The sequence below is a fragment of the Gopherus flavomarginatus genome, chromosome 1 (genome assembly GCF_025201925.1).
Source record: "Gopherus flavomarginatus isolate rGopFla2 chromosome 1, rGopFla2.mat.asm, whole genome shotgun sequence".
Classification (NCBI taxonomy): Eukaryota; Metazoa; Chordata; order Testudines; family Testudinidae; genus Gopherus; species Gopherus flavomarginatus.
This window is the reverse complement of record NC_066617.1, coordinates 15,014,462-15,034,179: the sequence shown is the minus strand read 5'-3', so window position 1 is coordinate 15,034,179 and position 19,718 is coordinate 15,014,462. Positions and strand designations below refer to the sequence as shown.

The 19,718-nt window shown below is 39.9% G+C and overlaps 1 protein-coding gene across 2 annotated transcripts in view; it reads right to left on the bottom strand.

The window, feature by feature from the left end:
- The window catches only part of CELF2 (CUGBP Elav-like family member 2), a 685,040-nt gene that overhangs the window by 436,669 nt on the left and 228,653 nt on the right, over positions 1-19,718 (bottom strand). The window contains exon 1 of one of the 2 annotated variants that reach the window (XM_050936909.1): positions 7,486-8,000. The exons of the other annotated variant lie outside the window; for it this stretch is intronic. Within the exon in view, the coding sequence (XP_050792866.1) occupies positions 7,486-7,538 (53 nt within the window). The 5' untranslated portion in view covers positions 7,539-8,000. Of the gene's footprint in view, positions 1-7,485; positions 8,001-19,718 lie in introns of those variants that run through there. 2 annotated transcript variants of the gene reach the window in all.

Genomic DNA, 19,718 nt, shown 5'->3' with positions numbered 1-19,718 from the left:
CACGCTCTCAAAGCCTGCAGGACTGGTTTCAAAACTATGCCTATCCTCTAGGGCACTAAACAGGGACCATTAGCAAATATGCCTAACACTTCCACTTACAGTGCAATCCAGAGTCAATTAAATCTCAAAATGCACAATAAAGTTAACTTATGCAGCACTTCTCCTCCTAAAGGTGCTACCAACTGAAATACAAACTATGGGTGAAATGTAGCAACTATTTGCTTGCTTAGAGCAGTAAAGCACAAGAGTCTGGAACAGGAAATGATGTTAAAATTTACAGAGGAATTTAGGTACAGGTGGTAGAATGTGATCACCCAGATTGGACTTCATCCAGGATTCATCCTCCTCTTGCAATGTAAATGCCATGGGAAGTTGATTGCTGGGGTGCCATGTAAAGTTGTGTTGTCTGTGCAAGTTTAAACCTGTTGTGTGCACACAGACCACGAATCCATGTGCATTAGCTGCAAACTAGAGAATGACCTTCCACCCAAACGTTCCTCAATTAGAAATAAAAGTTCCTCTCTAGAGCCTGTAAGACTGAGAACTCTCCTAATTTAACTTAAAATATACAGAAAGGCTGATTAAAAGTTAAAAGCGTTTTCTTCCTAAGAATGTATACGAAAACTACAACAATTCAAGATCAAATTTAGAGTTTCAATCAAAACTAAATCTTTTGTTCAAAATGATTTACACCAGTATGCCATCTTACCAGTTAAACAGGTGACCTGGAGAGGGGGATCTTTCAGATCTCAAAGTGTGAATGAGATGATAACATTAAGTCATGAGAATGCTGTCCTCTACTGAAGGTCAAAAAGCATGCCAGGCAGTGATGTGCTATCAATGTTTTATAAAAGGGGACTTGTCAGTCCATCCCACCCTCCCCCTGCCTTTATTCTGTGACCCAATGTGCTGGCATGAATGTGCTTGTACAGAAGAGGCAGAAGAACTGTGGAATCCATTCACTTGGTTTTCCCACTCATAACAAAAGATGCTTTGTCACAGCCAAAGGAAACAGCACTTAATAGTTATATTAAGTACAATTCACAGGAAACATTTTGTTCCTGGAAAATACAGTGCATACTGATAGTCTAGCAGAGTGTTCAACTGGGGGAGTTTGAAATGAAGGTTGGAAGGAGTTAAGAACTTGTAGGGTGCTTTGGGGTTACACTGCACATGGAAATATTTTTTTAAACACCCGATACTTGGGGTATTTTTAGGTGTCCCAGAGGCAATGATAGCATGAACTCTACTGGGAGCTAAGATCCAATTTCCCTTTCAAATTGTTGGCGCAATCTTGATAACTGGCCATTAAATAAAAGAAATGGGTTATTCTCTATGTAAACGTGAATAAATTCAGATGCACTTAGACAGTAAGGGTCTAAGCCTGCTCCCATTGGAATTAATGGCAAAACTCTCATTAACTTTTGGGCTTGATTCTGCTCCATTAAATGGTGTTTCTTTTTCAACGTATGTAGAGCTGAAGCGAAGGATTACTGCTCCATAGTTGGAGATGGTAACAGACTCACATTCTCTATGGAACAGGCAAAGAGAGGGAGAGGTAAATACCCTCCTGACCAGCGGATTATAGTACCAATAATTTGGGAGGGTTCAAAAGGGGGTATGCATATCAAGTTCATGGATGACAAAGCAAGGAGAGATCTCACAAAAGATAGGATTAAAATGCAATACAGAGGAAAAATGGGCTGGAGTTTAGAAAATGTGGAACAAGAAGTAGAAGCATAGAGAGATACATATAGGAAGGAATAATTCAAACACACACATAGAATCAGGGAATAACAACTAGGCAGAGTAGGATGGCTATGCAATGAACAAGGAAATTAGGTTACACAGTAGCTGATAAAGTGTAAGAGTCAAGAATGTAACTGAGGTTGCAAAAATGTTATACTGAGTTGTATGAAACAGGAGGATTACAGGAAAAACAAGCAAGGCAATTCACCATTGGTTAAGCCACAATTGCAGTGTTTAGTTCCAGGCAAGGCACTTTAGAACAGAAGGTTCTATGGACCTCAAATTACAGGAGTTCAACCAACCAAAATGGTAGGAAACTCCACGAATGTCCAGTCTAAAGACAAGACATTGGAATAAGATGTTATAAATGAGCCAGAGATGACTTGTCCTCACTAGGGCTACATTTTGATCCCATTGAAATTAAATTAAATTATTTGTATTATGGTAGCACATAGAGGCTGCAAACCAAGACTTGGTCCCCATTGTGCGAGGTGGTGTACAAACTCCGGGAGACAGCTGCGCTGAAGAGCTTACAAGCTAAAAACAGTGGGTTTCAACTGTTTTTTCATTTGTGAACCCATAAAAAAATTTTCAAATGGAGCTGCAGACCCCTTTGGAAATCTTACACCTACTCTGCGGCCCCCCCCAGGTTGAAAACCACTGATTTAAATACACAAGACAGGTTATTATCATCCCTGTTTTAACCGATGGAGAACCAAGACACAGATTAAGTGACTTAACTGAAGTCACACACAAAGTCTGTGGCAAGATGCAAATTGAAATCGTCTCTTCCTGAGTCCCAATCTACTGCCTAAACTACAAGACGATCCTTCCTTTCTACAGTAAAACTCCTAAGGACTTCAGGGGGACCAGGTGCCAGTCAATTAGTAAGTGCAGAACCAGACTACACTTAAACTGCAGTAGTAAAGTTTAATTTCAGGTTTAAAAACAATTTTACAACAACATTTGGGCAGTGGAACATACTGCTGACAAACATGGTGGAACTGCCTTCGATGGGAGCTCATTTTATTAACTGGAGTCACGTGGCTAAATCCCCAGCGCATCACTTAGCGAATTTAGTGACTCGTGTCCAAGTAAACACAGCGCACAGTGAGTTTGTTAGCAGCCTTGATAAAAAAATAAAGGAAGATTTCGTATAAGACTGTGGAAATGGTGGAAGCCCCATTTAAAGATAGACTGAGTACGTTGAAAAAAAATGTATGGACCAATCCTGCACTGACAGAGAAATGGACAAGTTGACTTAATTGGTTTAATCTGTCTCTAACACCTACGTGGATCTATTTGTTAGTGCACCATTTTGCACTTAATATTCTTTGAAATACTCTATTCTGTCTTTACTTCTACCTGGAACCCAAACATGGAAACACTAACAAACTGCCCTGCCAGTATTTTCTGCTGTGAATTTAGGGCACATTTGGAGAAATGTGTCAGGCCTGTGAAATGACTACAGACCCCACCCTTTCCCACTAAATGAATGAAGGAAACATATTTACACATAGCAAGGAGCTTAGTCTTTACCCTAGATGCATATGCTATCCATTATAATTGGCTTGAGCCGGTTCTGTGTTGTATTGTTGAAAAGGAGCCCCTAGATTTGAACCCGGCCCTGGTTGCTTGCTGCCAGCTCCACCTGGAAAATGGTTACAGAGAAGAAACTCAGTTGTATTTCGCTAATCCTACTTTTTTAAAATGAAACCTCTGAGAACTCTTGTGCATAAATGCCAACTTCCTCCCAGCATCAATCATTTGTGTAACCAGCTCTGACCTTCACAGGCCTCCCTTGACTTTAGTGTATTATATGATCTGTATTTTTGAATGAGTTAACTGGAAAGCAATTTCCTCAGTATGTTTTCAGTCAACATCAAATGTACACGCCTTCTCCTCACATATTTATTTTTCGCCTAACAAACATATTGTGGCTATTAAAAGGGAAATTGGATTCACTATTAACGTCCAAATTCCATTATCTGTATTTCAGAGTAGTGACAGAATCCAGGATTGTGTTTCACAGTCAGGCCTCTTTTAAGGGAGTTGGAGGAAGCTCCCCAAGGCCTCAGAGTAAAATTCTTTTCCAAAAGCTGTTACATGTTGGGTGACCATATAGTAATGAAATGGTCTGTCTACATCCTGGATAGGGTACAGCAGCCCTGGCCACCATGCTCATTAGTACCAGTGAGATACAGTGGCAGAAGTAAAATAATCAGTAACTACCATCCATTTCCCCATTAATCAAAGCTATCTCTGTTTATTACTCATTTATGTAGGTGGTTTCATTCTGGCCGATTATTAGGTAGAATACACATAAAACACAGTAATACTTGTGCTGTTTCAGTTAAATGGTAAAGAAAACAAAATCCAGGAAAAGCCCATGGTAGCAACTGAAACTGGCAACCACACATTCCACAGTCCAACCCTCTTTTCCCATTCTATAAGCAGAAAACCATGCAGCAAGCAGACCTATCTTAATACATGGGCAATCAACGTGTGTGTGTGGGGGGGGGAATACTGTAGAGAATTGTTGGTGTTACACTCACAAACAGCATGATTCCAGTCTTTTATTTTGGTTTTCTCCTGGTCTCTCACTAGCCAAATGTAAATCTTCCTAAATTTTAAGAACTTCATCCCTGAACCCAATTTACAATGAGATTTGGACAATATGTGGAGGGAAAAGCCTTTTGGCAAAGTCGGTCTTCACCACTGTTTAAATTGTGAAGGGTGGGGATTGGCTGCTTTGGGGGGGGGGGAAAAAGGGTTCAGCACTGCAGGAGAGATTGGAAAAAAAGTTACAAATCACATCAAAGCCTCGTCTTCACTCCGAAAACAAGTCTATTCTGAACTTGAACTAACTCCTGTTAAAATCCTGCAAAATTCAAGGCAGTTTGTAGTTTTCACATGTGTTAAAGACAAAGCTCTCCTATAGACTAACTCAGACTGCTTACCTGTGTGAAAAGCACAAACTGCCTTGTCTTCTCTAGGATTTCACTTCAAAATAATCTAATAAATTAAGGACCCCCCCTCTTATTCATAGTGAAGGGAAGGCCCACAAGGTGAATCCAAACTCAACTGGTCCGTGCAGAGCGGAAGACATTCAAAGGGGTACTGGTGTCTACAAGTGTATATAGACCAGTACCTCTTTGAATCTCTCTACTAGCTCTTTTGGCTCCACCTTTTCAAGTTGAAGGCTTGCAGAAAATTCTTGAAGGCCCTAACTCTTTCCCTTCCTTATGTCTTACTATATTGTCTCTACCGCTCTCGACCAATCCTGGCTTCATTGCCTGGTTGGTCTGCTTCTTCCATAACTGTGTGTTTTCCTGCATGCTACTAGAAGGTAATGATGAGCTGGTCTCAAGCCACTCCCTTCACCACATTTAAATCTGTCCCAAAGACCCACTTCTCTTGGTACCACAATGACTAAAAGAAATGGGCTGACTAACTAATCTACTTATCTATTTCCTTTAAATACCATGAGTGAGCTTCACAGCTATATGAAAGGAGAGACAAATGTTGAGTGGGAAGGGCACTGAAGCTTAAGTTGGAAATTGGTATGAGGAAGATGAGAGGCTGAAATGTTAGGAGAAAGGGAAGATGGATATAGTATGTTTAACTTAATCAAGTAGGACCAGCCAAGAAATAAAATATGTAACTAATAAGCTTTATTGTTTTAATCCCTCTAATAGTTATATAAAGTTACCTATCTGGGTCATCTTTAGTTGTGTTTTCTCTGTTTGGAAAACATTTTAGCATGCACATGCACCACAATCTAAATTATAGGTGATATCCGTGCAAGAAATTGCACAAGCATAATATAAATTATCATGCACCTTTGACCTTCTCACCTGCCCTCTGTGCACCAGTCCATTGGCCCTGGGACTTAGTCAAACTTTCTAAAGCACTGGGCAGCTTCAAACAGTCATCATTTAAACAAACAAACAACAACAAGAACAACAACAATTTGCCAAAGAAACATTTCTTCCATTCATCAGGCATGCTTCAGGCCTAGGTCAATGGCATTCTCTCTGTGCTGAAGTCCATTATCTTATGGCCCAGTTCAATCTAGCTTTACTAAAACAGGAATACGAAAAGTAGTCCCAGTAAAATTTACTTTCTGAAACTTTCCTGAAAGAGCTTTCCTGTAATGAATGTGACATATACAGATGGCATGGTGTTATGGCTAAAATATTTTACCGGCACTCATTTGGGATGTCGTCATGGTCATCCAAAATCCATGCCAACAAAGTCTTTATGCTGCATCATAACATACTCTTAATTTATGCATACACTGTATATCCAGTATTACTATTGCTGTAAGCAAGCACACAGCAACACTGACTTAAAACAAAACATTTTTAAAAAGGAACTGTGGCATTTTGCTTAGTAGAAAAATAAGCTGAAGCTTTCCAAATACGGACAATCCCAGATGTCAGAAAAGCAAGCTTGCTGTAAATTTGGCTATGCCCTATAGCCCAAGACCCAGATGAGGACCAAAGAAACATTTCATTTTTGATAATGCACAACACGTTGCAAATATGAGAGAAAAGATTCATGGAAGCAATACATTTAAGATAGAACATCACTAATCTATTTTATGCTGCAGAAGATGAAATTCAAAACATGAACAAACATATCTAAGCACTTTAAAATGTATATGCCAAGAAGGTAAAATAATACCTGACTGTGAAACATATCTGTGCTATGTTCCTTTTACAAATGGGGCACACATCCAGTAGTGTTATGTGCCACCTCTGTGTATTGGGATAGTGTACAAAAGTTAGGAAAAAAACTTGTCAGGCAGATTTAATTTAGGCTGATATCACTAGCTATTTTCTTAAAAGGTAAGTTGCTGTAAAACTATCTTCCAAGTTTTATTATTCAATACTCTTAACAGACAAGACATGCAGTTAAAATGTCAGTAAGTAGGGTGACCAGATGTCCTAATTTTATAGGGACAGTCCTGATTTTGGAGGTCTTTTTCTTATATAGGCTCTTATTATCCCCCTACCTCCTGTCCTGATTTTACACATTTGCTGTCTGGTCACCCTATCAGTAAGCCTGATCAGTTAGTACCTCAGAGCTTTCAAATGAATTTTTTGCAACATCTGCATCAGGTAATAAAGAGAAGGGTCAGATACAATCTTGGTCACTTTCAGCACTTAAGTTTTCTATGTGTTTCACTATTATTTTAAAATACATTTCAAGGATAAAGCAACAATCTCTAGCGATTTTCAAATGTCAAATTTATGCTTTAGAGACTACCTAAAGATTCAACAGCCCAAAATACGTAACAACAGCACATTTCTGTTTCTTTTCCCTACAGGAATATTTATCCTTTACTGATCAGCTCTTACCCTCTCTTTAACTATTCAGACGTTTCCTAAATGTTTCGTAGGAAGCAACACAGTGCAAACAAAGAGTTAATTCTCTTGCAATATCAACTGGTTTTAGACTTACTATTAAAGTTTAATTTACAGAGTAATCTCCATTTTAAAAAAAATGATCAGTACTGCCTCACTGCACTGTAACACCAAGAAGTATATTTTAAATGCTCCCTGGGGTCTCGCTAAACATCTGCTGAAAGGGTTTCTGTATCTTAAAGGGATCTAATTACTAGAAACTCCTCTGTTACTTAAGCCCAGAGCTCACATTTCAGTTATAACTCAAGTTCCAGTTAATTTGGGGGTGAACCACTGTACCAAAAGGAAGAAAACATAGGCCTACCTTAAAACTTTCCAGCCTTTCAGTGGATCCAGTTCAGAGATTATAGAAACCATTGTATTTAAATAATAATAAAAACACTGAAGAGAAGGCTAACCACAAAAAGCAGCAGAGTACTCTACTCAGCGTGAGAATGAAAACAGCCCCAGCACAGCTCTTCCTACTTCACAAGCTGATAAGCACTTGTCCCAGCTTCTCTCCACCCCCAAAATCAATCTTGTGCTATATTGCTTCACGGTCCGAGTTTCATTTCTCCACCACTACCTTTTAAAGCCCTTGTAATCTGCTCCAACTGATCAGATTTGACCTTTTTGTAGCCCACTTTATTCCAAGCACTGCTCTCAGTTAAATCTCTCTTTATTAACACCGTCCTCCTTGGCTTTCTTTTGGAACAAACACAGATCAAGCTTGAAGCCTCTAGACTTTGCCAGCAATCATTTACAGATTATTGCAAGCTGCAGTCTTCTCCTTCTGTGTATTTCTTCTGCCTCTGAGGTTTCATATTCTCTTCTGAAGATTGTTTAGGGTCTCTGCTTTCCCCTTTATTTTATGCAGTTTAGATTTTCTGACACTTTTAAGCAGGGACTTTTTAAAAGTAACTTTCTCCCTCCCCCTTCAAGCTGTTCAGAACCTTTACAAATTTGGCTTAGTTTTGTTTTCTAAATCTCCATCAGATTTGTTAACTTAAGCTACAATTCAAAGCAGCCTGATTTCTGGCAAGGCTGCTGTTCTTGTAGAATAAAAAGAAAACTCAGATGTATCCCCTCCAAAGCCTGAAAGTGGAAAGAAAAGGTGTCTGTTTAATTCCTTCAAATCCATTTCTTCTTTTTGTTGCTTCTAAAAAAGAAAAACTCACCACCACTACAGCATTCTTCAGATCACTACAGCATATAGTATTGTAATGACAGTGCTCTGGGCCAATGTGTAGTAACTAAAAAAAAGCCTCAGGGGTTGCTTCCTTTGTACTTTTGATTAAAACTTTTAGCACTGGTTCCACTACACTTGAATGTGTCTGTTAATTTTTTTTCCTTTTAATGTCCCCCATTCAAAGAAAGGTATTATAAAAATGATTGTCCTCTCCCCTTCATGTCCACTGATTGGCTGGATGGAAAAGTTCCTGGGAGCCCACTTCTTTATTAAAATTCTGCCACAAGCAAGCATCTTCCAAAAGTTTGCTCTGAAGGGATCAGACTGTCCAAGGTCACACAGGAAGTCTGTAACAGAGCAGTAAACTGAACCCTCATCTCTGAAGTCCCAAGCTAATACCATCCTTCCTCAGAACTGTTCTTCCCTCCTTCCGAGAATTTGTTGAAACTGTAGTAAAGAATAGAATTATCAGATACACAGATGAACCCAATATGTTGGGGAAGAGTCAACCCAGCTTTTGTAAAGGGAAATCATGCCTCACTAATCTATTAGAATTCTTTGAGGGGATCAACAAGCCTGTGGACAAGGATGATACAGTTGATATAGTGAACTTGGACTTTCAGAAAGCTTTGACAAGATCCCAGCTCTTCAGCAAACTAAGCAGTCATGGGATGAGAAGGAAGGCCTTCTCATGGACCAGTAATTGGTTAAAAATAGGGAAACAAAGGGTAGAAATAAATGGTCAGTTTTCACAGTGGAAAGAGTTAAGTAGCAAGGTCCCCCAATGATCTGCATGGGGATCAGCACTGTTCAACATATTCATAAGTGATCTGGAAGAAGGGGGAAATTTTGCAGCTGGTATAAAGTTACTCAAGATAGTTAAGTCCAAAGCTAACTGCAAAAAGTTACAAAGGGATCTCACAAAACTGAGGGGCTGGATAACAAAATTTGAGATGAAATTCAATGTTGATAAATGCAAAGCAACTCCCATTGGAAAACATAATATCAGCTATACATAGAGAAATATGGGGTCTAAATTAGCTGCTACCAGTCAAGAAAGAAATCTGGTAGTCAGTGCAGACAGCTCTCTGAAAACATTTGCTCAAAGTGCAGTGGCAGTCAAAAAAAGCTAACAGAATATTAGAAGCCACTAAGAAAGGGCTAGATAAGACAGAAAATATCATAATGTCACTATATATATCCATCGTATGCCCACACCTTGAACACTGCATAAAGTTCTGGTCTCCCCATCTCAGAAAAAGAGATATTAGGACTGGAAAAGAAAGTGACAAGCAACAAAAATGATTAGGGGCATGGAAACACCTTCCATATGAGGAGAGATTAAAAAGACGGAAACAGTTCAGCTTTGAAAAGAGGCACTTAAAGGGAGGTATGATAGAGGTCTATAAAATCATAACTTGTGTGGAGAAAATGAATAAGGAAGTGTTATTTATTTCTTCACATAACACAAGAACCAGGGGTCACCCAATGAAATTAATAGGCAGCAAGTTTAAAACAAACAAAACAAAGTACTTCTTCACACAATGTACAGTTACAGTTGACCTGTAAAACTCATTACCACAGGATGTTGCGAAGGCCAAAAGTATAACTGGGTTCAAAGAAGAACTAGATAAGTTCATGGAGGACAGGTCCATCAATGGCTATTAGCCAGGATGGTTACAGAAGCAACCCCATGCTCTGGGTGTCCCTAAATTGGGTGACAAGGGATAGATCTCAGTAATTGCCGCTGAAATATTTGGCACTGCCCACTGTCAGAAGATGAATGCTGGTCTGACCCAGTCTAGTTGCTCTTATGTTCTTATGTGATCATATCATGATTTGAAGGGAACAGCAGTGCTGAGAACGATGGTCCAGTAGTTAGGGCTCTGACCTGGAACTTGGAAGATTCTGGTTCAATTCTAGGCTCTGTTACAGGCTACCTGTATGCCCTTGTGTCAGTTACTTTGTCTCTTTCCGCCTCAGTTCCCCATCCATACAATGGGGATAATAGCACTTCTCTACCTCACAGGGATGTTATAACAACTACATTAAAGACTGTGAAGAGCTCAGCTATCACAGTACTGGGGGCCATGTAGATAGGTTTCCAATGAAGGATGCCTAGTTTAAGTTCAGTTGCCACTTGTTGCTTTCTTCCTTGGCTATGGTGATGAGAAAACCTTTATGTTTAAATGGGGAAAACAAATGAACAGAATCCCCAGTCTTTCCTTCTTGCTGCAAGAACAGGAACTCGTGACTGAGGAGAAAAGTTTACTGGCAGTGTCTTATTAAAATACAGACAGTGAATATTTGTCCTTCTCTCTCCACTCACTTCCAGGTACGTCATTTGTTTTAAAGCCAGGTTTACATCTTATCCCACACAAACCTCTCACTGTTTAATTCATGTTAATTATTAAGATCAAAAGTGCAAAACTGAAGCTATGTTTTAACACATGAAAAAAAAATAAAATGTCCCATCGTATCAAGCTTCCTTTGTTTTAATTCTGTTGCAACCATACCATCAGCCTTTGTGTGTTGAAAATGACGAGCGTTGCACAGCCTAGGCTGGGAGGAGTGAGAGCTGTTTTCTTTTTATATTCTGTTTTAGGGATATAACTCTTTTTGTTACTTGAAATGCACATCATAGAGATGGGCTTGAGCCACATCACACTCTAAAGGCACTTTGCACTTATCAAACACGCCTCCTCAAAGAGCTATACACAAAGGAGTGCAAGTATCACTATTCCCCATTTTTACAGATGGGGAAACTGAGGCCCAGAATAGTTAAACGACTTGCCCAAAGTCACACAGCAGGTGAGTGTTAAAACCTGCAGAGGACTCAAACCCAGACCCAACTGATTTCTCTAGTCTACAAAGCTTCAGCTGTGGCAGAGTTCAAAATCTAGCTCTTGTCAAGAATTTTATCTCTAGTAAATATACTTTATGATTTACATGCATTCATTTTTGCACAATTTTTGGCTCTCCCTCAGAAAGCATCCCACTACTCTTTTCCAATGGTTCTACATTAAAAGAACACATTTACACTAAAGATAGATAGTTCTCTCCCCATTAGAATTATTTACATTTTGTATTATTATTACTTCTGCTTCAACTTTACCCCTCTGGAAATAGAGCCAATTGCTTCTTTCTCCTGACCTGGCTGATATTTTTCCAACTTCCCCACAGCACTGAATGAAGCAACTATAAGCTTTCTAAAAATAAAATGTAGAAGGTTAAGTTTAGCATAGAGAAACTTGCAACAGGCAATGGATTTTCCAAAACAGACTCATGTAGTTTAGGTAACATATTTAGCTGTGGGAGGGAATGCAAACCAAACCAAAAAGCACTTGATAAAATGACTTGCTTTACATGCTTTCACAGTTGCCCCTTTTAACTAAATTGTTTTGCTGTTGTGGTTTCTGACTTTACCCCTCAAAGCTGCTTTTAAAAAAAAAAATGGGAAGAACTTTATCTTGTTTGCCAAGAAAGGGACGAAGACATCTGTAAAATATTACTAAGTAAATTTACTACAGTTAGCCAGGAGGCAATGGAGCTGAAAGTTTCCTCTACCCGTTCAAGAATTCCAGCCTACTTATATAATTCAGGTCTGTCTTGTTGTAATGTGTACTGTATGCACCAGCAATTACAGAGTCACACTTTTCCATTCATATGATTAATATGCACATGGACCTCATTCAAGATTTTCCTCAGTGTTAGAAGTTTTTTTTTAAAAAAACTCTCAAAACAAGAGACGCACACTCTAAGCAAAATAACCATCTCTCGTTTAGACAGCTGGCTATGCTGTGAGCAGTTTAAAAAGTCTTAGATCAGTTAGCTACAAGCATTTGCAGGTCAAGTACAGGACACAGCCTTAAAAAAAAAAGTTTAATAAATCATGATAGCCACTGAGAATATCTAAGGCTGTTTTTGTGTCACAATGTGATTTTTTTTTCCAGATCCTTGTACATCAGAAGCCTGTTGAGCTGAGGATTTAACCAGGTGAGAGAGAGGAAAGTAGAGCAAATTTAGTTCAGCTATTTAATTCTTTTGCAAGGGTGGCATCTTGTCCAAGAGATTTGAGGGAGTCAGGGAAAGTCCTCCAGAGGAATCATTTTCAGCCAGGATGACCAATAATCAGCTTAAAAGGCAGCAGCTGGGAGGACTATATGCTCTCCTAGCACCCTCCCACAGCCCCCCTCCACGCACACGGAAATATTAAGTTATTTGGAAGAAACACAGGTCTCCTTCTACCATTAAACCCCCTCTCTCCCAAGGGAGCCAACTGCTAAACAAAAGCTTATCTCTATTCAAGAATGGCCTCAAACTCAGCTGCTGTCTGTTATGGTCTGATAAAGGCTCTTTTTCTGTCTGCCTCCTGCTGTCTCTCCCCTCTCATGTTACCAACCCCCATCTCCCCCCCACCCCCCAGTGCCTAATGCCTCTTCTTTTAAGCAATGTCATGACTAATTGAAAATGCATTTTCCTTTCCTCTTGACCAGACAAATGTTTTATCGTTGGCAAGACATTGCTTAAACTTGGGAACCCAGGCACTTGTTTTTGGCCCACTTGAGTGATAAAATCCTGCCCAGTTTTTCTCATTCTGTTGCAATCAAAACACGCCAATATTAAAAGTTGTATGAGTGAATCCAAAGCATTCAGAATCTTAAAAACAATTCTGGGCTCTCTCAGTTAAATACACAATTTGTTTTCACTACCACGGGAAGCCTTAAGCTTGAGAGATGCACAGGGAAATGCACAAATATAGAAGAATTTCGAAAAAAAGCAGTGTTATCCAAATACAAGAATTCAGTAAATTCTGAAGACAGTTTCCACTTTTAGGGTGGGATTATTTACTGTGGTTGAGCACCAATGAGACAATTAGCCATCACTTATAACCACAGATACTCTATAGCCAAATCATCTGAAATTCAGTGCATCTGATCACACAAAACAACTCAGAATCTGACTTCAGCCAACAGCTCTGGAGTTAAGTGTTTCATTTCTTAGATCAGCAGCTGGCATAATTGTGCAAGACCTGCACTTTAACAGTTAACCATTCATCTTAAATTACATAAATGTGTCTCATACATATTGACTTTTCACTTTAACAAAGTCTACAGAGACAAACTTTCAAGGAGATGGCATTTTTATATGTGAATGTGATTTTAATGGAATTTCAAGTACTTTCAGGTTTTGCTCATGATGACAACTGCCACAATAAAAAGCTTATGAACAAAGATGTGGTTTTATGCCTATTCACCTAGCAGAGAGTGACTTTTACAGCATACATTGTCATCAGAGAAATCTTTGCAGTGTCTCTGAAAAGACAGTCACCTTAACACCCTCTAAGTATTCGCACCTCACCATGTACAATCTGCGCACCAAATATTTGAATCCCATACTATTGGCCAAGAAGAAAGTGATTTAATTTTGTGACTTTGGCAGAGAAAAAGCATTTCTGAGGCTTCCAATACATGGGTTCCCCCTTCCCAACTCAAAAGAAAGAAAGAAAGAATGAAAGAAAGATAGAAAGGAGAAAATAAAGGCTCCTTGTATTTGCCAAACATTTTCAGAAAGGGCTGGTCACACCCCACAATCTGTTTCTTTTCATTCCATTCAGGGAAGTCCGAGGTCAATTTTGGAACACTCAGAAACATAGCAGCTCTTAACCCCTCCGCTGCCACATTGGAAAGAGATGCCAAAGCCGCATATTGTTCTGTCTTTTCATTTTCATCCATTTCGTGTCAGGTCACACAGTGTATGCCCAGAGGGCCTTATGAATAGCCAATGAAAAGCTCATTGTTCAGGCAGCCTCCATTATGTCACCCAGGGAATAAAAACTTAGATAATGACCTTAACCATCACTTTGGTGTGACTGTCATGTTTTCAAACCACCCAGCTGCATTCACATGCTAAGAAGGAGACTCCCATTGCATGAGCTATTAAAATATAAATCTGAGCTCAGGAAAGACTAATTAAATTATGTGGTGTCCAAATGGCATAATATTTTAGAGGGAGATTTCCAAAGGCACTTAGACACCCAACTCTGTCCTTTCAAATCAGTTCCTTGAAATACGCACCTCTATCCATTATAGGTATTGAATGGAAAGGATGGCTGCTAGTTAAGGAAGGCTCTAGACAGGTCATTTTGGTTCAATTCCTGCCACAATCTTCCTGCATAACTTTAAGCAAGTCATGTTGTATCTCTGGTGACTCATTTCCCTATTTGGGAAGGAGGGATAACACTCATTCACAAAAACAGTGGAAACCTAGAATAACGTGAAACACCCTTCACAGAGTGAAAGCTACCAAAGTTGACAATTTTGTGGCACTCTCTCTTTCCCAAAATAACAAAATGTGATAAATTTATATGGAAACTAAAGGTTCTTTTAGGTGCAAATAAACTGAAATACCTTCTGTTTCCCCACTCGCTGTAATAAAATTCATAAGGCCTGTATGCTGTAATCTCTTTAGACAGAGGGCTGCTACCAGTGTGGAAAATTTGGGACTCATTATATATAAAAGAAAATCCAAGACATTAGTGATGGCCCTCCAGGCACACGTAATGATTAAAAATTAAAACTATTAAGGAGGTTTCAGAATTAAACCTGTATGTTCACTAGACATAAATTGTTGTATAAAGATGCCTGAACAGCTAACGTTCTGTCTTCACTGCAGAGTTAGCCTGGGCTCTTATCTGTGTGTTGCACCTTACCCCACTCCTGTCCACACAGAAAACCACTCACCCAGTTTAGTGGTGCTTTACACCCAAGCTAGTTGGCCCAGCTGGGGGTATGGGTTGGAACTTGAGTTCCACTTAGGCTTGTAATCCACTCCCTTTGCAGTGAGGATACAGGCTAAACCCACTGAGTGCTGATAGTCCTCCCATACTTCCTATAATTCTCCCCATGTGCCCAGAAGAACAGACAAATGGTCCACAATTCACTGGAAAGAATCGTAGAGCTGCTCAGTTTACTGTAGCACAGAGAAACACGCGGTATGTTCTAGCAGTGAACATGAGGGAATGCAGCAGCAGTGAGGACCCAGTAACTTGGGTATGGCTTTACAGACTGCCTGTCCACACCTGGGCAAGGCTAACCCAGCTGCTCAGATCTGGGTGTAGATCACCCAGGCTAATGCTACTGTGAAGACATACCCTGAATTCGAGGCCCAACTCTCACTGGTTAAACCCCGCTTTACAAGGGAGGACTGGCTTTCTGAGAGCTCTGATATACTGAGGTACAATAGTGATTCTTATATGCTTGTTTCACTAGTGTAGTTGAAGATCAGCATCAATGAGGAGACCAGAGCCAAAAAAGCCCCCAGTCCAAGATTTAAAAAAAAAAAACCAGGAACCTTGAATTAATCCATATTTCAGCTCCTAAATAACTGGGCTTATTTTCAAGAATGAGGCAGCTCTCTTTTGGGCATGCAGCCTGATAGCTGCCATCCCCCACATCTCAATAGCCTGCCAAGATCTGCTGCCTCTTGCTCTCCAGTTTTCCGCACAAGGAGGTGTTCATTGGATGACAGTGACCTCCTGAGCAGGGCTCAGGGAGCAAGAGTTGGAATCCAGTTTAGGGTCAGGAAGTGCGGGAGGGGAGGACAGAGGCAGAAATGTGAACTGGTATCTCTAAAGAACAGTACAGCCACTGAGGCTCAGGGAGCTGGGGTGATAAATCAGACACTGGGTACAAGCTCCCCCTTTCCCTCACACACAGAGAGAAAAGGAGCCAGGCCACACTGTGGAATTTGAGTCCTGCAGAAGTCAGCTGCAACACCTGGAAAGCCTAGCAGGAAAAAACCCATCCTCAAATATAATTGTCAAAAATACATCAAGGAACTTTATGTCAATGAGCATTTTCAGCTATGGGCCATAGTTTGTGTGGGGTGGAAAAATGGGAAATGAAGGATCTCAACAGAATCACTTAACACTGCAGCATAATTTAGGAGTCCTTGCTCTGGAATTTAAGGATTGTTGCTGTGAAATTTGGGCCTTTTGTGCCACAGAGTTCATGGAGCTTTGAAGTGCTCTGAAGATGAAAAAGAGCTACCTGTGCACATGCCACCTGAACAAAATAATGGAGTTGTTCTAAACTAAAGTAAAAGTTGAAATCTCCTGTGGAAGTAAGTGAAAAAACTGGCAGTCTTAATGTCCAGAATTTCAGATCTGCAGGGCTGGTAGGATTTGTGCTATATATCTGGAGACAATTTTCTCATTTACCAGATTACTCCTGCTAGATTGTCAAAGTCCTTCTGAAAAACAGGGCCCCAGGAATCTTATCTCCTTATCTACTCCCTTACAGCAAAGCTAAAAATTCAGCCAACTTTCAGATTCTTTTTCCAAACTTAGCTTCTTCTCTAAATTGTTTCTAGGTGACATTCAGCATTTTTCAAATCCACTTTTGAATCGTCTGTCAATTAAAAAAAAAAAGGTGGATACATTTTGGCAGTAGCTCTATAGAGTTGTGCTATCTTCAATAGACCGTGAAGCTCTTCCACACTGGAGAGATGATTTGAAAACAGACAAAATGGCTTATAATTTCAGTAAACATTGCCACACCAGCTACTGCAAGAAATACTGCCCTCTCACCCTGCTTTTTATTTTATTATTTTGCCAATGTAGGCTGCTAAGGAAAGACTTACAGGAGATGAGAGAGTTAAGATAAAAACCATTGGCTAAAACTACAAAGCACTTACTTTTCAACAGAACAAAGAATGCTTTCACAAAACTGAAAAGTACATTACAGAATTTCTGGCATATACTTCCCATAGTCTTTTGTTCCTGGTAGATCTTTTACTTAAGGAGTGTTGGTTTCATCAAAAACATGCTGTATGCTTCATGTGACCCCACTCTATCTTGCTGCTTGTGAAGGTTTGCGTTTAAAAGAAATTATACTATGGAAGCTTCAATTGGATTTGATATTCCTGCTTTCTGCCATTGCTTCCTGCTCCTGAATTGTTATACAGAGTGGTTGCATCCACTTAAACAGCTGGAAGGTGAAGTGATCCCTACGAGCACTTTGTGCATCTGTTCAAGCTTGGAAAGAGTTTTGGCAGGGAAAGTAAATCTAAATCCAAAATATTTTAATGACTTACGGGATGACTGAAATCCTCTCAGCATCAAACTACTATGAAGTTGAGGCATCTTAAAGTAAGGAAAATAGATAAACCTCAAAAACCCTCTCTGGTCTAAATTGTCAGAGACACAACACAAAATTACAGACGTCACGAATCAGTGACCACACCTTCAACATGGATGTTGAGACATTATGATGGAGATCAGGTCACTGCTGTTCAAAGCATAGAGAAGTAAAGGTCCAAAAATTGGTCATATTAGAGGCAAGTTCCTCCTGTCTACATCTTAGCAGAGATGTAGGAAGACTGAAGCTTTGCAGTAAGTGGAGCTTAAAAGCTCAAAATGGAGGGTGATGGAAGTTAGGGTTTGAACATACAGACTCACATTGATTGTTTGGGATTATTGCAGACAAGGATGCACATTAACTCTTAGAGCATGGGTATATGTCCATATAATAATACTCCCACTAATAACTATTTGCTTCACATTGTTTTTTGACTAATGATATTTTTCTGATGGTAACATGGAGCTGCGCGCGCACACACACACCTTACCCCTGGAGTCAGTCAGTGGGAAAACTCACATGAATTTTCTGGAAGGATGTGGCCCACAAGCAGCACAATGTGTTATTTAAACAGGTAAATTAAGTCTTGCCCTCTACGATGTTTACATAGCCTATTTACCTGATCTAAGCTGAAAAGACACTTACAATAGAAGCTCAGAGTTCCGAACACCAGAGTTACAAACTCAACCACACACCTCATTTGAAACTGGAAGTATGCAACCAGGCCACAGCAGAGACCGAAAAAGAAAAAAAAAAGAAAAAGAAAACACAGTACAGTACAGTGTTAAATGTAAAGTACTAAAAAAAAAAAATGAAGTTTAAAAAAAAGATATGACGGAAAGGAAACGGTTTCTGTGCTTGTTTCATGTAAATTAAGATGGTTAAAAGCAGCATTTTCTTCTGCATAGTAAAGTTTCAAAGCTGTATTAAGTCAATATTCAGTTGTAAACTTTAGAGAGAACAACCATAACATTGTTTTCAGAGTTACAAACATTTCAGAGTTATGAACAACCTCCATTCCTGAGATGTTCGTACCTCTGAGGTTCTACTGTATGTGTTTAAAACTCTTTAAAGTTGTTTAAGATACTAAAGGACATGATGAGACATTTTAATTCCCAGACATTCCCCATGAAAAGGGCAGAATTTGAAGTATACCACTGCTGTTTTATTATACAACTGAACACTGTTTACTTACTATGAGTACAGTATGTAGCACAATGTGGTTCTGGTCCATGATTAGGGCCCTACCAAATTCACAGCCATGAAAAATGTGTCACGGACTGTGAAATCTGGTCCCTCCCTCCGTGAAATCTGGTCTTTTGTGTACCCTATACTATACAGATTTCACCAGAGTTTCTCAAACTGGGGGTCCCAACCCAAAAAGGGACTATGGGAGAGTCACAAGGTTATAGTAGAGGGGTAGCGGTATTACAACACTTACTTCTGCGCTGCCTTCAGAGCTGGGTGGCCAGAGAGTAGCAGCTGTTGGCCAGGCGCCCAGCTCTGAAGACAGCACCCCAACCAGCAGCAGCACAGAAGTAAGAGTGGCAATACCATATCATGCCACCCTTACTTCTGCGCTGCTGGCTTCAGAGCTGGGCAGCCGGAGAGTGGCAGCTGTTGACTGAGAGCCCAGCTCTGAAGGCAGCAGCGCAGAAGTAAGGGTGGCAATACCGTACCAGGACATCCTTACTTCTGCGCTGCTGCTGGCAGTGGCATTGCCTTCAGAGCTGGGCACCTGGCCAGCAGCCACCGATTTCTGGTCGCCTAGCTCTGAAGGCAGCTCTGCTGCCAGTAGCAACAGAGAAGTAAGGGTGGCAATACCGTGACCCCCATACAATAACCTTGCAATCCCTCCACAGTCCCTTTTTGGCTCTGGACTTCTATAGTTACAACACCGTGAAATTTCAGATTTAAATATTTGAAATCATGAAATTTACAATTTTAAAAATCCTATAACCATGAAATTGACCAAAATGGACCGTGAATTTGGCCCTATCCATGACTGAGGCTCCTAGAGTGCTATGGTAATACAAGTAATACATAATAATATAATAAAAAAGGAGATTATAAAGTGCTTTCTCAATGTTTTATATACATAGGGCCCCTTTGAGAAGGTTTTTCTTTCTTCTTTTGAGCCATGAGCCCTCAAACTGTATGAAAAGCTTGTGCAAAAATATTTTAAAGCCCTAACATGGTTGCACCCTGTAGTCTGATTAGGTCCATCTC